The sequence below is a fragment of the Carcharhinus amblyrhynchos genome, chromosome 17, assembly GCF_965287045.1.
Source record: "Carcharhinus amblyrhynchos chromosome 17, sCarAmb.v2.hapA, whole genome shotgun sequence".
Lineage (NCBI taxonomy): Eukaryota > Metazoa > Chordata > Chondrichthyes > Carcharhiniformes > Carcharhinidae > Carcharhinus > Carcharhinus amblyrhynchos.
In genome coordinates, this window is record NC_137340.1 from 14,969,581 (window position 1) to 14,996,597 (window position 27,017).

The 27,017-nt window shown below is 39.3% G+C and overlaps 1 protein-coding gene across 4 annotated transcripts in view; it reads left to right on the forward strand.

Annotated features, from left to right (window-relative positions):
* The window catches only part of LOC145354345 (poly [ADP-ribose] polymerase tankyrase-2), a 69,357-nt gene extending 53,190 nt beyond the window's left edge, over positions 1-16,167 (forward strand). For 2 of the 4 annotated variants that reach the window (XM_080205522.1, XM_080205524.1), the window contains 10 exons: positions 587-775; positions 1,467-1,725; positions 5,669-5,751; positions 6,268-6,388; positions 7,267-7,364; positions 7,466-7,540; positions 7,634-7,739; positions 12,555-12,741; positions 13,723-13,879; positions 14,844-16,167. In XM_080205522.1, coding sequence (XP_080061648.1) covers positions 587-775; positions 1,467-1,725; positions 5,669-5,751; positions 6,268-6,388; positions 7,267-7,364; positions 7,466-7,540; positions 7,634-7,739; positions 12,555-12,741; positions 13,723-13,879; positions 14,844-14,903 — 1,335 coding nt within the window. In that variant the 3' untranslated portion in view covers positions 14,904-16,167. Of the gene's footprint in view, positions 1-586; positions 776-1,466; positions 1,726-5,668; positions 5,752-6,267; positions 6,389-7,266; positions 7,365-7,465; positions 7,541-7,633; positions 7,740-12,554; positions 12,742-13,722; positions 13,880-14,843 lie in introns of those variants that run through there. The other 2 variants (XM_080205523.1, XM_080205525.1) reach the window with 2 other exon arrangements.
* Positions 16,168-27,017: the final 10,850 nt, after the last annotated feature.

Sequence of the window (27,017 nt, forward strand, 5' to 3'; positions counted from 1 at the left end):
GTTTAAAAAATGACTGGAGAGGCTGGCAGCATAACGCTGAGCATGTGCCAATCTGTCAGCGCCAAGATTGATGCATGTACACTGGCCCCTGTCTGCCAGCCTCCCGATTTGCTGACCAGCTCAATCACTGGCCAGTTCTGTGACTGTCAAGTCACTGCCCATGCGATCTTCTATTGCTGGCATCCCAAACATGACCAGCCTGCCCCCACCTGATCACTGGCCTCCCTCCCTCCCACTGTCATTCAGCCCAAGTTGGGGTGGACGGGGAGATAAAAGGCTAGTAGGCCTAGAGATTTCGGTCCTGGGCCCACTAATGGCATTTAAATAGTTTCAAGTTCTAATTTAACTAAATTAATCCATCCTGTGCCGATTTCTGGCAAGGAACTGGTGGTGCTGGAAATCCAGTGCTTGGAGAATCGCAGAGGCTGTAGCACCCAGTGAAAAGCCCGCAAAATGGTCTCCACTCAAGTTTCCTGGCCTGTTGCACTACAAAAGCAGCATAACAGAATGGGAGAATCGCCCCCACGCATTCTATTTGTTTAATTTTGAACAAACTGTAATTAAAATGTAATTTTCTTGATTCCAGCATGTGGATGTGGCAGCAATGTTAATAAAGTACAATGCTTGTGTGAATGCAACAGACAAATGGGCTTTTACGCCTCTTCATGAAGCAGCGCAGAAAGGACGGACACAACTATGTGCCTTATTATTAGCACATGGAGCTGACCCCACTATGAAAAATCAGGAAGGTCAGACACCTTTAGACCTAATCACAGTAGGTATTCTGTTAACATTTATTAAAACACATTTTAGAATTCGGGTAAATTGTAATTCATTATTAAAATTGATTGCAAATGAATTACAATATGCACTGTGTAATTGTTTTCATTGTATATTTGGAAAAGCAGAGTAGACTTTTACATTTTTCGCTTGACTAACTGAAACCACTTGGAAGTATTCATTAATATGATTGGTATTTGTGTCAATACAATTCGTATTTCATCTTTTTACCACTACTTGAAGATTGTTTCAATAGATATCTGTAAGGATGATGCAATTTTTTAGTAAATTATCTTTGTTTTTAAGCACCGTGGTTTCATTTAAACAATTTCAATGTCCGTTATCTGTTCTCTCAAGATAAAATATTTATTATAAGTTTTTGCTACAAAGTTGTACTGCAGAAATATGTTTTAATGTTTAATTTTTCTTTGACGAATTATGACCTGATTTCCAGTGGTTGAAGAAAATAATTTCTCAAATAATTTTCTTGACACAATGGTTTCCCCATTGCTTGTGCTTTAAAAATAATTGTAATATTTTTCTGAAATATCTAGTCAATAGATGGACTGTACCCTCCCATATATTAACTTTATCAAAGCTTGAATGTTATGCTGAGATAATCTGTCATTTTAATTGAATAATAGTTTAGAATGATGTATTTTTTAAAAATTACCATCTGTATACAGGCAGATGATGTTCGAGCCTTGCTGATTGCTGCAATGCCTCCTTCTGCATTGCCATCTTGCTACAAACCTCAAGCTGTTGTCATCAATGCATCCCAAACAACAGGATCTGCAGCCTCTTCATTGTCCCCAGTTCCATCAACTCCAGCAAACCTGTCTGCTGCAAGTAGCCTGGACAACCTTACAACTAGCTTTTCTGAACTGGCATCTACCAGCAGGGTGTGTAGTGCAGAAGGAATTGCGAGTTTAGAGAAAAAAGAAGGTAAAGGAATTTCATTTTAATTAACTTCATTTTAAATCAATAGAGCCTTATGTGATATGTTCATATTCTCTGGAACTAGGCCATATTTTAATGTTAAGGACTACTTGATTGTTCCATTATGGGTAGACAATATTCCAGATTGGTTTTGAGTACTTTTACGATCTCTTGGTAACCATTAAGGTTTAAAGAAGAAATTAACTGACAAAACCACACGCAAGATTTGGTGCTTTTTAACAAAATCAAACTTCATTTTATATAGAAAGGAAAATGAAGGAAGCATTATTAACTTAACACTATAGCTTATTAAGATTTATGCTATAAACTCTGTTCTGCCTTCTATTTCCCCTTGAAAGTGCCTTTTAAGAAGTTTTAAGTTTCATTTACTTTTCCCGGGAACAACTCAAAAGGTTGCTGCTCTCTGGAATTTGCTTTAATTTCCCTTCAGTGTTTCAGCTGTGCAACAAGGAACAAATTTTCATGGACATCCTTCCATTAGTCTTTGGTGCTAGAATGTAACCAGTGACAACTTTGTATTGGATATAAAGTGACAATGGAAACAAGACGTAAGGGTCAGCTGACCCAGTTAACCATGGAACCAATTACAGACTGATGAAATAGTTAGCTGACCAGCTGATTCATTATAAATAAGGAATTATGTAGAATTTTAGGGAGCTTGGAATGGCCCAGGGTGAGGCTCCAAATTTAGAGTAATGATGTTTCTTTATTAAACCTTTACTTTGATTTACAAGTTGGAGTAAGTTTTGTTGTATTTTCATTAGCTGCATTTTGAAGAGTTCCTTCTGAAGAAACATTTGGCTGAGCAATTCTAAATTTTTTTTACTGACCTCATGACTCTGGATTTCACAGCTCAGTAAGAAGTCTCACAACACCAGGTTAAAGTCCAACACGGAGGATAGTAGGGGCTGCATTTTAGCGTCAGGTATTCTCGGTGGGGAACAGAAAGTTGGCACAGACTGTTGGTTTGCTTCTCCCAACCGTCTTGCCTGCTGGCCAGGCCCAACTGAATTCGCGGAGCCAATTCATAGCAAAGAAATTTACTAAATTCCACCCATCTCCTGTTCCCAGATGAAATGCAGATCAACTACCCTTTTAATTCCAAAACTTGCTTTAATTTTGGAAAGAACATGAATAACAGTTGTTTACTATAACAACTGTAGATGTTATGTCTCCAGTTCATTAACTAAACCTGCAAGCTATTTATGACACCCTTACACCTTAGGATTTGTAATTACCTTAAGGGTATGGTTTGCCAGTCTGTGTTTTTCAGTAATTTTTCCCACTGAACTTGTATTTACATTTCTGAAACCAAAAAGTTTACCTTTAAACATATGAACTATGACAAACTTGCGTATAAATATCTGGACACTTAACTATTGTAGGAAAAAATTAGTTGCCCAGTTGCTTTCGAACTTACCCTTTTTTTGAGCTATAGCAAGGGATCTTATACGCCAGTTGGTGGCACACCAGAGAGTTGCAAGTAGAGCATTACACAGATGGCTATATTTCCAGATTCGATTGCAAATAATTAGCTTCACTGGACAGTGCCCTACAATCAGAGGGCTTCTGGACTGTACGGCGGCCTTAGGCAAGGCTAGGAGAGGTGGAGTTTGCTTCCTAATCAACACCTCGTGGTGCCTTGACATAGCAACACCGGCAACTTTCTGTTCCCCACCTAGAATACCTGATGCTAAAATGCAGCCCCTACTATCTTCCGTGGGAGCTCACCTCCATTATCCTGATGGCAGTTTACATCCCACCCCATGTGAATGTAAAGACGGTGCTGGACAAAATATACACCACTACGAATGGCCTTGAGATGAAACATCCCGAGGCATTGTTCATCGTGGCCGGGGGCTTCAATCAGGCCAACCTCAAGATTGTACCACCAACATGTCTCCTGCTGCATCAATAGGCCAAACGTCCTAGACCACTGCTACACAAACATCAAACATGCCTATTGCCAGTCCACACTTTGGCAAATTAGACCACAAGACTGTGTTCCTGCTCCCAGCTTACAAGCAAAAATTGAAGCAGGAGAATCCATCAAAGAGAATTGTGCAATATTGGGCTGAGGAATCGGTCTCCTACAGGGCTGCTTGGAGTCAGTGGACTGGTCAGTATCTAAAAACTCTGCCACCAGCCTGAACGAGTATGCCATTACAGTAACTGACTTTGTTAGTAAATGTATAGAGGACTGTGTGTTCCCCAACCAGAAACCATGGATGAACAGGGGTAGCCACTGCTTGCTGAAGTCCAGGTTTGAGGAGTTCAAGTTAGGTGACACTGACCTATACAAGAAAGCCAGATACGATCTAAGGAGATCCATCAAAGATGCCAGAAGACAATACTGGGGCCTTGCAAGAGTCCCAGGCTAGCCACGCCGACCCCCGCCAACTGTGGCAAGGTCTGCAAGACATAACAGGTTACAAGATGAAGGCATGTAAAATTGCTGGCTCCAATGCACTTCTCCCTGATCTCGATGCATTCTAAGCCCGTTTTGAGCAAGAGTCAGCGAGATCATGCCGTCCACCTTGGAAGCTCTGGATAAACCTGTATCTGGGGCCACCATTGCTGATGTCAGAGCAGCTTTCTTGAAGGTCAAGTCATGGAAAGCTATTGGCCTGGATGGAGTACCCGGATATGCACTCAGATCCTGCGCGGATCAGCAGGTGAAGGTATTCAGAGACAATCTTGAAACTCTCTTTGCAACAATCTGAGGTCCCTGTTTGCTTCAAGAAGAAGACCATCATCCCAGTACCTAAAAAAAACTAAGCAATTTGCCTTAATGACTACTATAGCCAATGGCTCCGACATCCACCGTCTTGAAGTGCTTTGAAAGGTTAGCTGTGGCACGATTCAATTCCAGCCTCCCAGACTACCTGGATTCACTTCAGTTTGCCTAATGCCACAACAGGTCCACAGCAGGCGCCATTTCCCTGGCCCTGCCCTCAACCCTGGAACACCTAGATAACAAGGACACCTATGTCAGATTCCTATTTGACTACAGCTCAGCCTTCAACACTATTATTCCCACAAAACTCATCACCAAACTCCGTGGCCTGGGCCTCAGCACCTCCCTCTGCGACTGGATCTTGAACTTCCTAACTTTCAGACCACAATCAGTAACAACCAGTCTCTACTGCAATCATACATGTAAATTCTCTTCCTCCACGATAATCCTCCCAAAGATTTTTACGTTAAGTGGATGAGCCATGGTTAATGTGTGGGGATGGAGCAGTGGGAAAGATCTGGGAGTAATGCTCTTTCAGAAGGTTGATGCAGACTTGATAGGCCAAATGACAACTTTCTGCACTGTCGAGATTCTATGGTTCTGTAATTTGCTTGTTAACTAAGTTGATTCTGAATGTTAGAGCATGGGAGCTTTATTGAAGGTAGTATTTGGTTTTTGTTTCGTTTGACTCGCATAGCAAAATTTCATCTGTTTTAAAGTGTGGAATCGTGTTGCTTCAATCCTCAGTAAATAACTGGGATTTCAGATTTTTTTTAACAACCAGTCTGTACTGCAATCATACATGTAACTTCACTTTTCTCTTTACCTGCTTTAATTTTTGAATTTTAAAAGGACTCCATCCTGTCAAGAAACTCAATCTTATTTTTTAAAATGTTTTTATGTATTTCCTGGGAGGTGTTATAAATGAGCATTGACAATGGGTGGATATTTTCCAATGTAAACAAGTAGGAAAAGTTAGTTTAATTCCTTATTTAAGTGCCTGGCCCCTTTAAATCTTTCTGCTCTGTTGCACACGCACAATAATTTAAAGGGAACCTGCACTGGCACTTGTGTTGCTGCTTGGCCACATATGAGGGAACATGTTTGTATTACAAATTTAAAAGGTGTAACGTAAGTATTTGTTAATGTGTTGCTTCCGTAGTTGTTTTGACTATTTTTCCTCTTCGACAGTTCCAGGAATAGAAATGACCATTAATCAGTTTTTGAGGAATTTGGGCGTCGAACATCTCTGTGACATATTTGAAAGAGAGCAGGTAGATTATAGCATTGTACATTTTCGCATTCACTTTGTATCAATTTTTCCCCTTTGTGAATATTTTTGTTCAAGATTGAGATGGTTTATTTACACACTTTATTTCACATAATAAGTGGAGTAAATAGAGCATCAGCCCAGTGAAGTACAGATTCTGCCTGCAATAACTTAATCAATGAATCTCAATGGCACACCAACAGTATCATGTTTTCCCTTTCTATATGTTTGTTCTGTGGTACACGTGAGTCAGTTTGTTGATCCTCGGAGAAACTGTTTATGTACAACATGAAATTTATGCAGATAATTTAATCTTGATTTACCAGCTGTAGGTGATGTAATCTTCATCTCATTTGTAGTGTCAGTGTTGGCAATGGGACTAACTTTTATACATTCCAATTTGGCTCTTCTTGCAATTGGTTGATTAAGGATTGTTCTTTCGTAAGTTTGGTACAGATTGATAGCTCTAGCATTTAACATTGCTCACTAATACATGTCTATAATCATCTATTCTTTGCAGATCACTTTAGATGTATTGGTTGAAATGGGACATAAAGAGCTCAAAGAAATTGGGATAAATGCTTATGGTCATCGACATAAAATCATCAAAGGAGTTGAGCGTCTAATAGTAGGTCAACAAGGTAAAACATTTGTTTATAAAGTATATTTCATGTAGAATTAATGTTATTAGTACTTTAGCTGTTAATGGGATGCAAGCAAGCAGAGATTCTCAAAAGTATATGTAAATTAGCATACACCTAAATGCCTGTAATATTCCAGAGAACATGATCTTTGATCTTCATAAATTTGTAATTAAATACTTGATTTTAATATCAGAGCTAGAAAATTGTTTAGTCAATTGTGAATTGAAGCATATACAAAAATAAATTGTGTGCAAACTCAAAACTATCGTTACATCTATTCCTGCTGCTCAATTTTGAATGTCTGGCTTCATTTTTGCATTCAATCTACATTTGATAACATAACAAAGATGAAATGTGTACAGAGAATTCAAAACAGTGCCATCTGATAACCTTTCCACTCTTGCAGTCGGTTTACTATCATATAAGTAGTACATACATTATTATAGATACATCGCTGTTTAGCTACCTGTAGTCTATTACAGATGCTGAAACAAAGTTTACTGTTGTCTAACCATGATGATCATCAATTTTTATAGGGAAAAAAGAAATATCCAATAATTTAAGCATCTAGTGTGCTTATGATGCTTAATGTACAGTCATCAAAGTAATAGAAGCTGTTGACAGTGCTGTCAAGTGGTGGGACATATTCAACAATAACCTGTTCACCAGTGTTCAGTTATGGTTCCACCTGGACAGATCAGCTCCAGACCTCATTAATTTTAAGATAAATTGTATTACGTAGCATTGAATTAAGAGGGAAGATTGAATTATGTAGCTTTGAATTAAGATTATAATGTTAGAAGAAATATGGTTTGGAGGCAAAAGTCAAGTGCAAAAAATATCATAAGTAATTGATTCCTTTTTTTATGAAACAGGCATCAACCCATACTTAACTTTAAACACTTCCAGCAGTGGTACCATTCTGATTGATTTGTTACCAGAGGATAAGGAATTCCAATCTGTTGAGGAAGAGGTGATCATGCATTTTTTTTTGTGAAACCTAATATATGCAATTTATTTTAGTTACAATGCCTTCCCTGATTATATTTTTAATCATATATGAACATTTTACAGATGCAGAGTACAGTAAGAGAGCACCGGGATGGTGGCCACGCTGGAGGAGTCTTTAATAAATACAATTTTTTGAAGGTACAGCATTCATGTATGTACTTTTTTCTCTGCTTTTGATTTTTAGCATAACTGTTAAATTGGAATTGGTAACTCACCAGAAAATGATTTCAGATTCAAAGGGTATGTAATAAAAGACTCTGGGAGAGATATACACACCGAAGGAAAGAAGTGTCGGAAGAAAATCACAACCATTCAAATGAAAGAATGCTGTTTCACGGTAAGCAACAAGTACTGGAGCCCCATGACTTGGAGTGAGAATTATGATCGTCTTGCCCCCCCCGCTTTGAAAAACAATTTCTGGTTCCCCAAGCAAAACATTTTCCCTTCCCCACCAAAAGTAAAAATCATTTAAGTATGTAAATTTGTGGGACCTTATCTGTCTCATGCTGTCACGTGATCCTCATTCAAAAAGCAATTCCAAAAGCAATTCTACTGATGTTCTGCAGAATTTAAATGAATATTTGATATCACCAAAGCAAATTATAGGTGCTAGAAATCTGAAATAGAATCCTCAAGTTGGTCTGGCAGAATATGTGGCGAGGGAAATCAAATTGATGTTTCAGGCTGGTGACATTTTTTTTCCTCCATAGATGCTGCCTGACCTGCTGAGTGTTTTCTGAAACATTTGGCATTACTGCTTTAAAATGCTTCAAATCGTGTCAGTAAGCATATCCAGTTTACATGTCCTTAGTAATTTAGTAAATATAACTTTCTTCTTGCATCTCAAAATTGTATCTGTACGCGAGAAAATTCTGTATTCCAAAGTCACATTTTCAGTATATGCCCATATTGAATTAGAGTTGTTGCTTGCTGCAGCTCATAGTCTGGGTTCTTTGATACCCAGAACTACAAAAATGCACATGACCCTCACAGCAACTTATGCTTTAATAGTTTTTCTGTCAGATGGTCGCTCACAGCAATTGGATTGTCCCAAGTGATTAGTAAATAACTTGTCATCGTTACTTAAATCTGAAATGTGACCTAGAAAAAAAAGGTTTGCACAAACCTTTTCACATTTGCACAAGTATTGCAGTCTCAACAAATGACTGAATATAAAAAATAATCACCATAGCTGTCACAGAATCACAGTCTGCATCACCTCCCATTCAGTAGAAGGCATAAGATTTTCTACAGCTGACAATAGCATCGACCTAATTCATGTAATACTTTTAACATAATGAAACATTCAAATGTGCTTTACAGGAGCCTGTATGACATCAAGCCACAGGACATATAGGCTAAATGACCAAAACCATGGTCAAAGTTTAGTTTTAAGAAGCCTCCTAAAGGAGGAAACAATGTAAAATGGCAGGGAGGATATTCCAGAGCTTGGAGCTGATGCATAGCCACCAATAGTGAAGCAGTGAAGATTGAGGATGCACAAGAACCAGAATTAGAGGAGCACAAGTACCGTGCAGAGTTGTATGGAAGGACAGAATTACAGAGATAGGGAGGGGTGAGACCATGGAAGGGTTTACAGATAAGGATGAAAATGTTAAAATCAAGATATTATTTGACTGGGAGCCATTGTAGGTCAGCAAGCACAGGAGTGATAGGGAATCAAGATTTTCAGCAACTTAGGACATGGACAGCAGAGTTTTGAGTGACCACATTTATGGAGGATAGAATGTGGGAGATCAGCACGCATTGCATTGTATGAGGTTGATGGCTGTAATAGACAAGTCTTGAGGCAATGAAGGCATGAATAATGAGGATTTCAGCAGCAGATGAACTGAGACAGGAGTGACGTTGGGTGATGTTATGGAGGTGTGAATAGGTAATATTAGTATGAATAGATCAGAAGCTCATCTTAGCGTAAAATGTGACATTGAGGTTGCAAACAGATTGGTTTAATTTCAGACTCTGAAATTAAACAGACTCTGGAGCAGGAGCCAAAACAATAAATTCAATCTTTCCAATGTTTAATTGGATAAATTTTCACATCCAGTGCTAGATGTTGAATAAGCAGCTTGATAATTTAGTAATAGTGGAGGATTTAAAGGTGCAATGGTGAGGCAGAGCTGACTGTTATTGGTTTATATCTGAAAATTGCTGTGTATTCAAATGATTTCATTGAGCAGTACATGTAGTTAAGGATCCTTGGGAGACACCAGAAGTTACAGTGTGGGAGCTGGAAGGGAAGCTATGGCAAGTGTTCTTTGGTGAGTGTTAGAATAGAACTACATTATGGTAGTCCCTCCCAGCTGAATTACATTGGAGTGGTATCAAGGAGGATGTTCTGGTTAACTATGTCAAAGACTGCAGAAAGTTCTGGAAGGGTGAGGAGGAAGAGTTTGTCTTTATCCCAATCTCACAGGCTACGATTTGTGACTTTTGTAGGAGTTGTTGCAATATTTGGCAAGGGTAGAAACCTGATGAGGGATTCGAGCTTGTTGAAACATAACATGCGTTGACAGTCCACCATATAAAACTAGTTTAAGAAAATGCTGACCCTTAATTCTTACTCTTCCTTTGATTTTTTTTTTGTTTTTCCTTGGCTTAAATCTGAGGTCCCCTCTCTAAGGCACTCCAGATTGGATCTTGTGATAGTTTGCATTAACGCAGTGTTGCTCCTTGACTTAGTCGTTAGAAGGTCATGGGTTCAAGCCCCAGAGACTTGACCACACCATTTGGCTGACACTTCATTGAGGTACTGAGGGATTGATAAACTGTTTGGATGCTGGCCAAGATTCTCCAAAAAAATATTGAGTCCCCAGTGTGCAGGAAAATGAGAGTAAATTCAGCTAATTGTTTTAGTGTGATTTCCAGGGGGTTGGGCTGGCACTGTGCAGGGGCACTGCCTCTTACCCCGACCTCCTTGGAGGGGGGGACATCAATGGCCTCTTCCCTCCACCGGGGTCAGGCCTCTGGGGGGAGCAGGAGTAAACTCTGCTGGAGTGAATCATTCTCAGGGGCAGGGCAGGCACAGTAGCACAGTGGTAAGCACTGTTGCTTCACAGCTCCAAGAACTCGGGTTCGATTCCTGCTTGGGTCACTGTGTGGAGTTTGCACATTCTCACTGTGTCTGCGTGGGTTTCCTTCAGGTGCTCCAGCTTCCTCCCGCAGTCCAAAGATGTGCGGGTTTGGTTAATTGGCCATGCTCAATTGTCCCTTATTGTCCCATGTTGCATAGGTTGGAGGGATTAGTGGGTAAATATGTAGGAATATGGGGATAGGGCCTGGGTGGGATTGTGGCCAGTGCAGACTCAGTAGGCCAAATGGCCTGTTTCTTCACTGTAGGGTTTCTATGATTCTAAGGGGAGAGGTATCTATGGGCCTGCAAATTAAATGGAAATCACAATTTTTATATTGTAATCAGCTGCGTGCTGATTATGCTGGAAATCTTAGTCGTGGAGGCCATGACGCCCAGCGTGAAACATTGATGTCTCCTGGCCCACTGCTTAAGCAATGCAGTGAGCTGGAAGAATCACCCACGCTGTGTCTTGGATGAGACATTAGGGTGAGGCCCTGTCTGCCCTTTCAAGTCGTCTAAAAATATCCCAGTGTACTATTCGAAGAAATGCAGGAGACTTCTTCCATAACCTGGCCAAATCCCTCAATGCATAAAATGATAATTTATTCACTTATGTCATTGCAATTTGTGTGGCCTTGCTATATATAAATTGGCTGCCTTTATTCCAAATTACAGCACTGACTATATGTCAAAACTACATTTAACAGTTACGCACTTTGAAATGTTTCCTTTAAAGGGTCATGAAGAGCTTTGTACAAATTATAAAAATGTACTGTGTTTTCAGTGTTTTGGCCATTGATGTCTAACCTATCACTTCTAGGAAATGTTATGGTAGTTACTATCAAGTTCCCTAGACTGGCTTCTTGGATTTATTGACAGCCTTCTGGGATTCTGGTAACTTAAGACCTCTTTGGGCCTTGCATACAAGTCAGCTGTATCGAAGGACTACAATGGATGGCTGGTGACACATGCCTTCTCTGAATTCCTTCCTTGTACTCTAAGCATTTCTGGGGGCATTTTTGGGTGGGAGGGGGTGGAGTTGGAGGGGGGAACCTGTCTGAGACTCCCTTGTATTCTTGACTGCAACAGCAGGTGAATAACCTTTTCTTTCCTTTTGCTCAGTAAGCATCTGTTTACATTTTCCCTAGTAATTCATCTCTTTTACTGCCTCAATGATGATTTAAGAGTAGTGCTTCTCACTTTTCATTGCTTTGCCCACAGTAAACTTAAAATAGCCTACAAGATGAAAGCTGCAAAATGATGTGCTGTTCAGTAGGCTTCCACTTTTTGTTTATCCGGAATTAGTACATGACCTGCAGTTCTCTGCACTAAATGTTATCTCCAGACTTAACTATAATGTAATAAAATTTACATTTTTTTGGAAAAGTTAACTTTTGGTACTTGTGAAACTTTGCATATGTAGTACCTTAGCTACCACAGTTGCTGTTATATAATGTATTGTTTCCATTCTTTTCCCCAACACTGATTGTAGTAGTGGTTCCCAGTCTTATGTCATGGCCACCTCTGTACTATAAAAAAAAATTTTGAATCACACCTCCTATTTTCCCTGTCTGCTTCCATTATTGAGAACTTTACTTTTAACCTCTCCCTGTCTCTCCTGCTTCTCCCAGAGTTTTGTGCCGCTTTTGAATTTTTGCTTTTTGTGCGGGCACATGGGACCTTTGTCATCAGCTCCAAGTCATTGCGCATGGACTTGATCAACCTAAAAAATCTAAGCCGTGTATGTGCGGCTTTTTCCCCAGCCAGCATGTGCATGTGAGGCCCAAGATTGGTTATGTCAAGGACATCCTGAGCACAGAGCTTAAGACAAAAGTTAATTTTGGTTTAATTGCATGAATTTTAATTTTTTTCGCGGCACACTTTGGGAGTTTTCACAGCACACTGGTTGGGAAGCACTGGCTTACAGTACTACACCACAGATTGCACATGGTTTTGAAAGATAGCCATGAGAAGAAGATACATGGTATAATTGTCTCACTGGGGGAGTTGTTAATACTTTTGGGTCTGTATTTTAAATGTAACTTTTGTCATCTGCAGGTTCCCCCTTTGTAAATGCTATAATTCACAAGGGCTTTGATGAAAGGCACGCTTACATTGGAGGAATGTTTGGAGCTGGCATATATTTTGCTGAGAATTCATCTAAAAGTAACCAGTATGTTTATGGAATAGGTGGTGGTACTGGCTGTCCAATACATAAAGATAGGTCCTGTTATGTTTGTCAGAGGTAAGATCCAATATCTCTGCTCTTTTCTCTTTAAGTAGAAGAATCTTTGTCATTTTGTGTGAATTTATTAGTTTGTATTACACATCTTTCAGTGTACTACTGAATGTTTTATCAGTTACTAGGGTGATTTAAATTTGAAAATTAACTTTATTGAGCAGTTTATAATGCTGTTTAATTTTAGTATTGTAATTCCATTGGTGACTTGAATGTTTTTGCCATTTAATTACAGATCATATTAAGCAAGACTTAATTTGTAACTAGTATATTTTCAAGCCCCACTTGTAAATAGGTAAATGTTGACAAATGACAGTGTCACAAAAGACACTGTACCAGTGTTGGAATGGGGATTGCATTCGTATTCAACCATTCAACTGAGATTTTAAACAGTGGTCCTGTCTGACAATTTGGAATATAAAAGATCCCATAGGCACTAATTCGAAGTAGAGCTGGGGAGTTATTCTTATTGCCCTTGTTGATATTTATTCCTCAATCAGCATCTTAACAAAAGATGATCATCTTGCTGTTTGTGAGAGCTTGTTGTGCACAAATTGGCTGCTGAGTTTCTTTCATTGCAACAATGCTTCAAAGGTACTTCATTTTAGGATGTCCTGTGGTTGTGAAAGATGCTACATAAAGGCAAATCTTCTAACTTGATCGTAGGGACAAAGTGGTTTCACCAATTTCTCAACTGTGGAATGATAAATACATTGGCTTGGGATGCAAATACTTTTTCCCCAAAATCAAACTTTGATGTACAACATTTGAAATGTTATCCCATTAGGCGAATAACTCATCCATTAAAAGTCATGAGTATGATGCATAACCTTGTCCTCTTTATTCCAGTTATCTATTATTTTATCTTGATTGCACAAGCCTTCAATGATAAAATAGACAGTTCCATTAAATTTATTTCTTTGTGCAGTAAATACACGATCAAATCTACTTATAATTGATTTTGTTTTATTCTCCTTGTATTACCAGGCAGATGGTATTCTGCCGTGTGACATTGGGCAAATCATTTTTGCAGTTCAGTGCAATGAAAATGGCTCATGCTCCTCCTGGTCATCATTCTGTTACTGGCCGACCCAGCGTAAATGGATTAGCATTGGCGGAGTATGTCATTTATAGAGGTGAACAGGTGTGTTTAAGAAATATGTTTATATTTTTGTGATGTGTATGTCTCTAACCAATATCATAAATTAAGTTAGATGTATTTTAGTTAGTTCATTTGGGAATGGGGCACATTCGAACATGTGCATCATTATGAAACAAGTGCAAATCATAGAAATCACAGAAGCCCTACAGTACAGAAGGAGACTGTTTGGCCCTACCGACAACAATCCTGCCCTGCTACTCCCTCTAACCTAAGCAGCCCAGGACATGAAGGTTTAAATTAGCATGGCCCATCAACATAACCTGCACATTTTTGGATCGTGGGAGGAAATCAGAGCACCTGGAGGAAACCCACGCAGACACAGGGAAAATGCACAAACTCTCTACAGACAGTGACCTAAGCTGGGAATGAAACCCAGGTCCTTGTGAGGTAGCATTGCTAACCACTGTGCTGCCCTTTATGTATATTGACAAATGAAAAGCAACTGGAAAACAATTCTTAATGGAGGACATCATAACTCTAGCTGTAATACTATGAGTCTTACTCCAATTTATTTAATTGTCATTTGAGACTTTGTTTTTATTGTGTGCATTTGTCTGCGAAGCCAAAACTGCTACACAACGTGCACCCTAAAGAAAACTGAACTTACATAAGTTTGTGCAATAAAAGTAAACTTTGATTTTTTTTGTTCAGATTAATGCTGCCTCTAATCTAACTGAATGTATATTGTATTGAAAAGTGCGTCTTTATTTATGATAGTAGCTTATGATTTCATTGTGAGATTCATATACATGCTTCCCCAATCCTGGCAGCCTTTTGAGTTCCAGTTTGTGTATACTTAAAATTGCTGGATTCAGTTCTTGCATGTGTTTGATCTGGGTACCTATTTCAAAAAGAAATAAGGATTTTAAATTTATTTTAATAATTCAGCTAAAGGTTTTGCACCTACCCGATTTCAACTTTGTTTTTTGTTTTTTTTCTCTACCAGGCTTACCCAGAATATTTGATAACTTATCAGATTGTGAAGCCAGAGAACTCCTCTGATTGATACAGAAACGTGAACATGACGAGATTTGGTTCTCATAAAGGAAACTCAGCAACAGATCCAAGATGCTTCTCGCTTTCCATCCCCATGTAAAATATTTTGTAGATGAAAATGTTACATCACTGTTTTTTAAATTGTGTAATCCACATCGCTTAAATACAGTCCAAAATAATTAATTTTAGGAACTTGCCTTCCCATATTTCAGCACTTTAATAGAAAACCATTCCAGAAAAAAAAATCAGTATTTGCTATCAGTAAACTGACCTGAGGAGTTGAAATAATTGTATTGATGCAGCTGAATACTGATTTTGTTTTGTCAAGATATGTCATGGTAAAGTACAATCTCTGTAGAATCTTGCAAAGGTTAAGTGCTGCTTCACGTAAACATGCCATGACATGTTATCATTGTAAAACAGTTGTAAATAAGAGTTTTGTACTGGCTCAGTAACTTGCACAAATGTATTGTTCTCAATGCAATGGCACTATAAACTTAGGTAACCTCAGTCTTGATCGACTGAAGGTATAACCATGCCAGAAAACAAAGTTTTATGTCTAGCCTTTCTAAAACAAAACCAAAAAAAAACCTGCTGTGCAAGGGCTACTATGAAGTTGCCCTATTAATGAGTCTTCATACCATTCAGAAGATATGTGAAGTTGGCTACTCATTCAGTGATGCATGGTGAAGTAAAGACCCATGATAAATTATTGTATATACTGTATGTAGCTTTGACTTGCTGTTTTAATCGCATGAAAGAAGTCTTTTCTCATTATGTATATTGACAAGTCTCCAGCACTTTGACAAAGGCTTGGATTGTTTATTAAATATTTTAAATATTGTTTTACAGGATCATTGTATAATAAGTGGAACCTATTAATTAAAAATGTTTTTCACTTTAAAAGGGTTACTGCATTTATAAGGGGCAGATTTTGCATTCAGCAGTGAAGCAAGGGTGCTTGCTGCTGACCATAAAATTTTGCTGAGATGTTGAAGATTTTTCAGCTCAAGTCCCTTGCAGTGATACTGTAACATATGGACACAGTTCTGTGCATGATTTTTTAAAATCCACAAATTCAGGAGGAAAAAACCTTCAGCTTTTAATGAGGAAATTATGCCAAGATTGGGTAGCTTGATCCCCAGAAGCACTGGATTTCTAGCTGAGCTTCTGCTTTGTCATATTCCCTATTCTGTTTTCCTTAAATTTTTTTTTTAGATGTAAATGCTTGTTAGAAATAACTCAAATTTCATTCCCTTTGTTTATGATATAATAAATTCACTTACCAAAAAAGGTACTTTTTAGTATCATTGGCTGTTTACCTATGTCATGTCACATTACCACACCTACTGCTGAGTGCACGTTTTAAAGTAAAGGCTATTGGAGGGGAAGGAAAGTTTTGGTTAGCACTTACTTTCAAACATACCATGCCACCTTTAACAGAAAGTATTTTCTTTAATCATATTTGGGCCAAATTAATGATGGAAGAAAATGCATTGGGAAAAATCTGGCCTTTGCAGAAGAAAGCACTTGACAATGTAGAATTTCACTTTTTAAAGTAGCATTTTATCCACAAGCTTTATAATAGAATCAGAGAATCTACAGTGCAAAAAGAGAACACAATCCTATCCAGGTCCCATCTTGGTAATCTCAAGTTTATAGTCAGCAAACTGCAGATAGTGGTACATTGTAGCTATAAATTTCTCTACAATGACTGGGGTTAATTCATGTACACACTTCACTTTACATTGCAAAATTTCAGCTTAATGTTCTGCTATTGAAGGGTAGAATTCTCTAAACTCCTTCACCTCTCATGAACCCCACATATTTACCCTGCTATAATTCCCTTGCCACTAAGGGGCAATTTATCATGGCCAATCAACCTAACCCACATATCTTTTGGATTGTGGGAGGAAATCAGAGCACCTGGAGGAAACCCATGTGGACCCAGGGAGAATGTGCAAATTCCTTACAGACAGTCACCACCGCTGTGCAAATTCCTTAGACAGTCACCGCCGCCCCCCGAGGTTAGAATTGAAGCTGGTGCTATGAGACTGCAGTGCTTTTTAGGAAAAAGGGATGTAATATATACAACTGGTTCTGGGGGAGGTACAAGCTGGATCATTTGCGCCTCAGCAGGACTGGAACAAATATCTTTCTGGCAAGCTTTGCAAGCAGTGCTATTGGGTAGTGTTTGAACTAGTTTGGCAGAGGGATGGAAACCTGAGGATGAATTCAGATGGGAGAGCAATAAAGTTGTGAATGAGACTCGAAGGCAGAGGAAACAAAAGTTAGATATTTTTAAGAAATAGTATGGCAGTATTCAAGGGTATATCCTTTAAGAAAGGAGTGTAGCCAATGAGCTTGAGTGCACAGACATTATAGCTATTACAGAAGCATAAGAGGAACCGGAATGGCAGTTCAGTGTTCCTGTTCAGATGCGATGAAAAGGAAGGGGATGGGGGCGATAAATCTTGATGAAGAATGGATGAAAAGAATGATATGTTGGAAGGATAATAAAACGAGAGTATACAGATTGAGCTAAGGAACAAAAAAGGTGCAGCATTGGTACATTAAAGGTAGTTGCAGTGAAAATGCGCACTATTTGGATATGTACTATAGATCCCCAAACAGTAAGCAGGAATTGGATGTGGAAATGTATAGACAAATCTCTGGGAAGTGCAAAACCAGTTGGCAGTAATTGTAGGGGGTTTTAACTACCCCAATTTTAACTGGGATAGTCCTAGTATGAAAGGAGTGGAGGGAACAGACAGATTGAGACACGCAGATGAACTTTTTTTGCCAGAATGCTGCAAGTCCCAACAAAACGGTATGATTCTGGATTTAATTTTAGGAAATGAAGCTGTGCAAGTAGGAGTGGCAGTGGGAGAGCATTTTGGTTGTAATCAGAATTCAATTAATTTTAACAATTATCAAAAAAGACAAAAATAAATGAGTTTGTTCTAAATTGGTGCAAGACCATTTTTACTAAACTTGGGTCACTTAGCAGAAGTGAAAACAGCTACTTGAAGGTAAATTATTGGTAAAGCAGTGGAAGGCATTCAAAGGGAAGATCAAACAGTTCAGAGTAAATGGGTTCCAATGAAGGAAAAAGATGGGACTGCCAAATTTAGAACCCCCTGGGTGTCAAAGAGCACACAGGGCAAGATATGGCAGAAATGGAAAGTTTGCGTCAGACACCATGAACTCAATACTACAGAAAGCTGAGAGGAGTATGGAAAGTACAGGTATGAAATCAAAAGGGAAATTACAAAAGCAAAAAGAGGGCATGAAAGAATATTGGCAAGCAAAATGAAGGTGAGCTAAAGGTGTTTTACCAAAACATTGTCAACATAACTGAAGAAAGGGTAGGATCATAGAAAGGTAATGTACATGTAGAGGTAGAAGATGTGGCTATGCTTCTGAATGAGTGCTTGATGTCTACACAATAGAGGATGATACAGACATTGTAGTTAAGGAAGAGTAGTGTGAAGTATTAGATGCGATAAACATGAGAAAGAGGAAACAGAAAGGGGATTAGCATTGGTGAAAGTGGAGAAATCACCAGGGCCGGAGGAAATGTACACCAACTGTTAAACTAGGATGGGAATTGCAAAGGGTCTGACAACCATTTTCCTATCTTTGGATGTAGGTGTGGTACCATTGAATTCGGGGACTTTAATGATTCTTCATGGAATGTGGGTATTGTTGACTGGGCCAGCATTTATTGTCTATCCTTAAATGAAGATATATCTGTCTAAAAATGGAGCTTTTCACAATCTCAGGAAGGGTAAATTGCTTTTTGTATAGTAAAGGAATGTCTTTGATTTCTTTCTCAACTCAATATTCCTGAGTTGGAAAATTGAGCATGCAGTAAGGGCCACGAGAGTCAGTGACCAATTTTGTAATCTGCACCGTGAAGCTGTATGTCACAAATGGAGTGCCAAAAATATATCCTTTATGTGGTGCATGTTTAGTTTATTACTGTCACAAGTAGGCTTACATTAACACTTCAATGAAGTTACTGTGAAAATCCTCTAGTTGCCACACGCCGGAGCCCATTTGGGTACGCAGAGGGAGAATTTAGCATGACCAGTGCATCTTTTGGACTGTGGGAGGAAACCAGAGTACCCGGAGAAAACCCACGCAGACGTGGGAAGAACATGCTGATTTCACACAGATAGTGACCCAAACTGGGAATTAAAACTAAGTCCCTGGTGCTGTGAGGCAGCAGTGCTCCTTGTGGAGACTTCCAGCATATTTAAATTGGAGTCTGTAAAGCAATCCATGCAGTCTGCTGTTTTCATTTACTAACACAAATTTTACTTCAATTTCAATCCCTTAGATTGTCATCAAAACATGCACTTGCATGCCTGCCTTCTATTTAACAATATTCTCACGTGTTCAGACCTTGTGATACAATGTGAAGGGTAACAGAGATTTTCTCTATTTTAAGTTCACCCTTTCAGTGGTGTATGGGTGGTATGACATCATGGCCCCTCTGTGAATGTGCTGTTCAATTTGTCTGAATGACTGTTAAAGATTGTTAAGCATTCCCAGCAAAAAACTTGTTCACGCTATGTGGTCCTGAGCAAAACTGCAGGCAAGCTGTTGTAATGTGTAAAAAAGATTTTCTTTTACAATGGTGCTATATCTTAGGGCTGGAAGCTACAGGGGTGATGAATTATAAGTGACCATTTCATGCCAAAGTACTAGACTAGTTGTATATGGGTACGTGTTGGAAACTCCAGCAGACACTCGCCTTGAATAAGAGAGCTTTAGGAACATCCTTGCTGCCAAGAGTAAAAGTATGCATGCCAATCTTTTATTCATTGTCTATGCACATTAACAAAAGGCTAACTCACAATCCCTACATCTTGTCTGCATTAGTGTGCAGTGATACTGTGTTTTGTGGCCTGTTTAGCATGCCGTATATGGTTGTGGATGATTAAAATTGTAGTAAAATGGATTCCCAAATGAGGAAATGACACAAAGGGATTTTCTTAGAAGTACTAAACCCAAATAAAGACCATAGCTGAAAGTTTGTTCACTAATGTCAAAATGGTAATTTCTTTCTATATAGACTCAAATAGGTCAATTATTAATAAAGCATTGTTTTAAATATGGTATTGTATTTATATGTTAATACAGTTGACATTCTAATAGATCCTGGAAAGGATGCTGAAAGTTTTCTGCTTCTTTGTAGTAATCTGCAGTAATATACTGAGTGATACAACCTGGACACTGGCAGCCAGTGAGTGACATGCCTCCTGTTCCCAACAATAAAAAAACAATCCTCCTGCCACAAATAATTGGCAATGTTTGTCAATTTACACATGATAAAGTTCCCAGAAGGACTGAATTTAAATATATAAGTAGAAGGTGAATCCTGATGCAGATTAGTATTTTCAGCATAGTTAGAAGGGAGGGTGCCCTCACCCCTCCCTCACCCCCTGCAATTCCCCCACCCCCAACTTTATGCCCAAACTGCTGAAGGCCCATTTTTAGAGGCTCCTCCTGTGGTCTCTGAAACTCTGATGGGATCAATTGCAGGAAGGGATACTGCAGCTGGCACAATTCCAGCAGGACGCACAATTGCACCTCCCTGAAGTTGCTAGCCCATACCAATCAGCAAACCTTTTGTCCATTGCGCTATGCTTAATTGGCTCCAATCCAATGAAAAAGAAATGTAGATAGGACATAAAGCAGGCTGCCAGTTCACTGTCATCTATTTTGAGCAACAGCATACAATTAATTTCACCCTAATAACTCACAGTAAACTAGTTTTGCACATGTCCCTTATTGTAAATTTGCATCTCATTGTCTATTGTTGGTGGCGCAGTGGTTAGCACTGCTGTCTCGCAGTGCCAGGGAGCTGGGTTCGATTCCCACTTGGGTCTCAGTTTGTGCTGAGTCTTCACGCTCCATGTGGATTTCCTCCAGGTGCTCCGGTTTACTCCCACAGTCCAAAGATGTGCAGGTTAGGTGAATTGACCATGCTAAATTCTCCCTCAGAGTCTTTGAACAGGCGCCAGAGTGAAGCAACTAGGGATTTTCACAATAACTTCATTGCAGTGTTAATGTAAGCCTACTCGTGACACTAATAAATGCACTTTAAACTTCAAGCTGGTACCTACTTCCATTATTTTTGTTACTGTATTCATGTTTATCTGTTTACTATAATTCATTCTTTAATCTAACTCATTTTGTCCTTTGCCTTATTTTCCTACTCCATCTTTGCTTTATCCTCAGTTACTTGTTTTTACAGGTGCCCCATTCACCCATTTCTATCCTTCCTTTGAAGAAACATTGCTTGTATTTTTGGTAAATCAATCATTGACTACCATGTGGATTCCACTCCTAACTCCTTGCCCCCTTTAGTAGGTCTTCTCTTGTCAATGTGTGTCACTCTCACTCCCAAGTAAAATGACCATCCCATAGGCAACGTCCTTAGAACAGATTGTGACTATTTTCTTTTTGCGCAATAAATCCCTCAATATTCCAATGCCTTGAAGCATAGGAATAGGATTTACGCACATTTGGAAAAGCACGGCCTAATTAGAGAAAGTCGGCTTAACTTTCAGTGGGGCAGGTCATGTCTTACTAACTTGATTGATTTTTTTTGAGGAGGTGATGAAGGTGATCGATGAGGGTACAGCAGTGGATGTTGCCTGCATGGATTTTAGTAAGACTTTCCTTCATGGTAGGCTCATCCAGGAAATTAAGATGCTTGAGATTGGCCCTTGGATTCAGAATTGGCTGGTCCATAGAAGTCAGAGAGTCAGAAAGATGTTTTTATGGCTGGAGGTCTGGGACTAGTGATGTTCCATAGGGATCCATACTGGGACCTCTGCTGTTTGTGATATATATAAATAACTTGAATGAAAATGTAGATGGATGGGTTGTAAATTTTCAGACAACACCAAGATAGGTGGAGTTGTGGATAGTGTAGGCGGTGGTCAAAGGATACAGCAGGGTATAGATCAGCTGCAGATATAGGCGGAGAAATGGCAGATGGAGTTTAATCTGGGCAAGTGTGATGTGCTGCACTTTGGGAGATCAAATGTTAAAGATAAGTAAAAAGTTAATGGCATGACCCTGAACAGCATTGATTGGGGTTCAAGATGATAGTTCCCTGAAAATGGCCACACAAGTAGATAGGGTGATAAAGAAGGTATATATCATGTTTGCCTTTATTTGTCAGGGCATTGAGTACAAAACTCAGTGACACATTGCAGCTTTATAAAACTTTGGTTAGGCCACGCTTAGAGTATTACATTCAATTCGGGTCACTACAAGAACATTACAGGGACAATGTGGAGACTTTGGAGAGGCTGCTGCCTGGATAAGAGGCTATGAGTTATAAGGAGAGGCTGGACAAGCAAGGTTTTTCCCTGGTGTGGCGGAGGCTGAGCATAGAAGTCTGTAATATAACGAGAGGCGTATATAGGGTTGACAGTCAGAATCTTTTTCCCAGAGTTGAAATGTCTAATGCTAGCAAGCACACACTTAAGACGAGAGAGGGAAAATTCAAAGGAGGTCTGAGGGGCAAGTTTTTTACACAGAGAGTGATAGGTGTCTGGAACATGCTGCCAAGAGTGGTGGTGCAGGCAATTATGATAGGGGCATTTAAGGGGCTTTTAGCTAAGCACATGAATGTGCAAGGAATAGAAGGACATGGACCAAGGGCAGGCATAAGGGATTAGTTTAATTTGGCATTAAGTTCAGCACAACATTGTGGGCCAAAGGGCCTGTGCTATACTGTTCTATGTTCCATATCTTTGGTTTTCTCATGTATAAACATTGCACAGACAAACACATCATGTTCCCCATTCCTACAGATTTGGCCCACGGACAGTTTTAAAATTGTAGTGAGATTGGTAAGTTTTTCACTCAGAAGGTGGTGGGTGCGTGGAATCGGCTGCCGGCGGTGGTGGTGGAGACGGATTTGATAGTGTCTCTTAAGAGACCCCTGGATGAGTACATGGGACTTGGTAGGATTGAGGGTTATCGGTAAGTCTAGTAGGCAGAGATGTTGTGGGCCGAAGGGTTTGTTTGTGTTGTAGTTTTTCTATGTTCTATGTTCTATGATAAGGACTCAGTTTTATCTAGACAACCTGCTTAGATATTAACTGCACATATGTTTTTAATAATACTGCATTTATATTCATTTTAAGTACATTTTGACCATATATGTTTTTGTCCTTTAAAATGTGAAGTTTATTTATTAATGTCACAAGTAGGCTTACATTAACACTACAATGAAGTTACTGTGAAAAGCCCCTAGTCGCCACACTCTGGCGCCTGTTCAGATACACTGAGGGAGAATTTAACATGGCCAATGCATCTAACCAGCACGTCTTTTGGACTGTGGGAGGAAACCAGTACACCCGGAGGAAACCCACGCAGACATGGGGTGCACATGCAGACTCTGCACAGATAATGAGACAAGCCGGGAATCGAACCTGGGTCCCTGGCGCTGTGAGATAGCAGGAGGAGGCCATTTGACCCTTTGAGCCTGCTCCGCCATTCATTACAGTCATGGCTGATCGTCCAACTCAATAACTTAATCCTGCTTTTGCCCCATAACCTTTGATCCATGCCCTCCAAGTGCTGTATCTAGCCATCTAGCTATATCTATATTCTGGACCCTCTCCTTTCCTTCTCCTCTATGTACTCTATGAATGGTATGTTTTATCTGTATATCGCACAAGAAGCAATACTTCTCACTACATCCCGATACATGTGACAATAATAAATCAAACCAAAAAACATTCTTTAAAGATGATGGTGACGCAGAGAAATCAGGTTGATAGTCAGAGTCTTGGCCAGAATGGCAGCTGGTGCTTCTAGACAAACAGCCTTCAAGGAGGGCATGTTGCAGGCTGCTTGGTCAGCCTGGAGTCTCACTGTCTGATGTTTGCAGGTTGTAGATAAATCAGCAGACTGGCCTGCTTCTGAGGTAGCAACTATAGAGATTGCAAAATGGTCACTTAATTATGTGACCTTCCTCATTAAGGTGTCTGGATCTTGCTTTTGTGGCTTGTGGCCCAGGCACTAACCTTTGAAAGAATCATTATCCTTGTTGATGACTCTGTGTTCTGGGTAGCTATTGTCTTGGTAGACACTCAAACTCTGCTAGAGGGGTAAGTTCATAAAAATGCCCATATCCTTTCTGGAATGCCCCAGATGTGAGATCCCATGCTTCCAATGCAATCCACCTTATACCTTAGTGGTCTGGTCATCTTGCAATTCCAGACATCAGGTGACTGATGGTGGTCATGCTTTGATTCAGCAAAGTTCTTCTTAAATAGAAAAGAGTAAAGTTTGATTTACATAGTGTGATAACTCCCATAACCTGCATGGGGGAATCACTAATTGACCTCTCACCTCACTGAATAAGAGCTCCCTGGGGATTGGTAATTAGCCAACCAGGTGGACATTGTATACTGAGTCATATATAAAGCAGGACCCTGAGTGGGGCCATTATCCTTTTAGTCCTGGTTGGGACCTGTTGTGTTCACCGCAGACCTGGGGTTATTGTTAATTTCATTTTGTGCAATAAAAGCACCATTCCTTCACAGATGACTCCTGGAGTTATTATGCACAGTTCAATATTTCTTTCATGTCTTATAAACATGGCATCTTATATTGATAGATGAAGAATGATGGAAGTAGGGCTGAGTGGGACATAAATGTCAACATGGACTGATTGAGATGAACTTCCATTCATTATTGTTATAAAATATTGCAAGAAAGAAAATCAATATACAACTATGCTTAAATGGACAGGCCTGTAAGTCATGGCAAGATTTTTAAAAATATGAAAACATGGTTTAAAGCAGAATTGTGCCTTAGATACAATAGGGACTCTAACAGGGAATTTTGAAGACAGAAAAGGAATTAAGTAGATCAACAGGTGAAAATGTTGACATATAAAGCAACCATCAGAATAGTAGAGTCCATAGCTTCAGCAAAAGGAAAGAGATAATCTCACTCATGCCATTAAAATGAGCAAATAATGAGCAGTTTTATTTGTCACTTGGGGAAATTGGAATATCTTCCCATGAAGGCAAGACGGTGATTAATCCACATTTAGTTCTTAACTATAATCCCCAACATTTTTTTTTCAGACACATGTTGCAAAGAACAAAGAAGTTATTCAATATTTTTGTAGGAAAATGTGCACTGTGCATTTTAAACTCTCTGCATGTGAACAAAAAAAGTACAATTACATTGTGAAATTGTGAAACCGATAGCTGACAAAAAATATAAGTAGTTTATAAACGGGAGCTCTAACTCAAATAATGCAGTTTGTTAACCCTGGCACATAGGAAACAGTCGATCTAATTCAATTTGTGTAATGACAGCCAGCCTTGGACGGGATTCTCCTGATTAACAGAGAATGCAGACTGTGTGCCAAACCCTGGCTTGACGTGATTGGAGTGCTCATGGCCAGACTGCAGCGGGGAGGAGGGAGAAGGGAGGATCTGAATGGGTAAAATCACACCACGACCATCAGGCGATCTCCTCTATTCAGGAGATCTGTTGTGGGTGGTACCAGGTTCCAGCCTTCATTCCATGAGCGCACATCTCATTATAAACTCCTCAAAACAGCATTTTGGTCTCACAGGACTTGGTGGAATTCCTTCATTTGCAACTTGCTTAAATAATAAATTCAGTCTTTTTAGTGGTCAGCAATATGTTTATTTCATTGGTTACACTTCATAAAACTTTTAAAATGAACCAGAAACCATCGACATTCGAAAGGCGAGAAATCAAAAATGTCACTGATTCTTTTTGAGTGCTGATAACAGGATCAGTATCCAACCTTATACGTCCAATATTCAAGTCATTTTGCAACCCTCTTGTTGTTGAGAAAGAATTCTGCTCAAATGCCTGTACCCAGGATAGCAAGTCTTTTAACTTAATCATGTAGAAAGCTTGAAGTGTCAACATATCAGAGGTTTTTGGCACTACAATTGAAATGGTTATGCTGCTACACTGCACATTGGAAATCAGAAGTTATAATTCAGTATGAAATCAAAGACAATATCAAAAGTTGTGCAATTCGTTACTAAGCAACTTTATGCTTCATTAAATCTAAGAATTTTAACAGTAATTTTAGTGCCCAATGAATAATGCTTAGTCTATTTCTTTTCTCATGCTGAGACATACAGGAAATGATTGTTTTATGAAGAACATTGTGTAAAATTGCTGCATCATACAGTAAAAGCTTCACTTAGAATCAACCTCCTACATACGGACTAAATATATTTGCTTAAAATAACAAAACTAAAACAAGTCGGCACACTGACCAACTATTTCCAGACTGTGACACCAGCCTAATTGATTGCTTGAAATTCCAGTTTCCTTTCTGAATGGAGGCACATATGTGACAGAAACCTAACAATGGGAGCAACCCTCGAGAAGCTTTCTGCACTGTTAAACAGACAAAACAATCTTAACTGCATGCTGCAATTCTCTTGTATCTGACTGAATAAATTGAATCTGAAATGTAGTCACTGCAAGCCCCAGAGAGGAATAATAGCCTTTGTGATTATTGTAATCGAGAACAAAACAGCATATTGATCAAAGATGGGCCGTTCTATAGAGCAGTCGGCGTCATGTGACTGCCAATCTCAATATTTGCAACTGTCACAGTATCAAATTACAAGCCACTCAAACGCACAGGAAGAAAGGTGCATGGTCACCCAGCAACATTTCAGAGACATTTTAAATCTATAACATTAGATTCTCAGAAAATAGCGCATTCAAAGCCTGTTATTATTTCTCCTGGACCTGACGATACAGTATTAGAATTAATCAAAAGTAACAGTGTAACAGAATGGCTTGCTTACAATGCAGCAATCGATCCATCCAGCCCATCTCGAGCTACGTACCACAATTTGACATGGTATTGAAAGAGTAATTAAGTAATTTTCAGTTAAACGCATGGTAAATTGATATATGGAAAATGGATTAGATAAATAAAAATTTTGTTTGCCCTCTTGGGTGAAAGTAAAAGATCCCCCAGTACTCTTCAAAGAAGAGAAGCGGAGTTTCTCCGGTCTGCTGGTAACACTTAGCCTACTAGCAGCACCTAATATAGATCATAGCATCC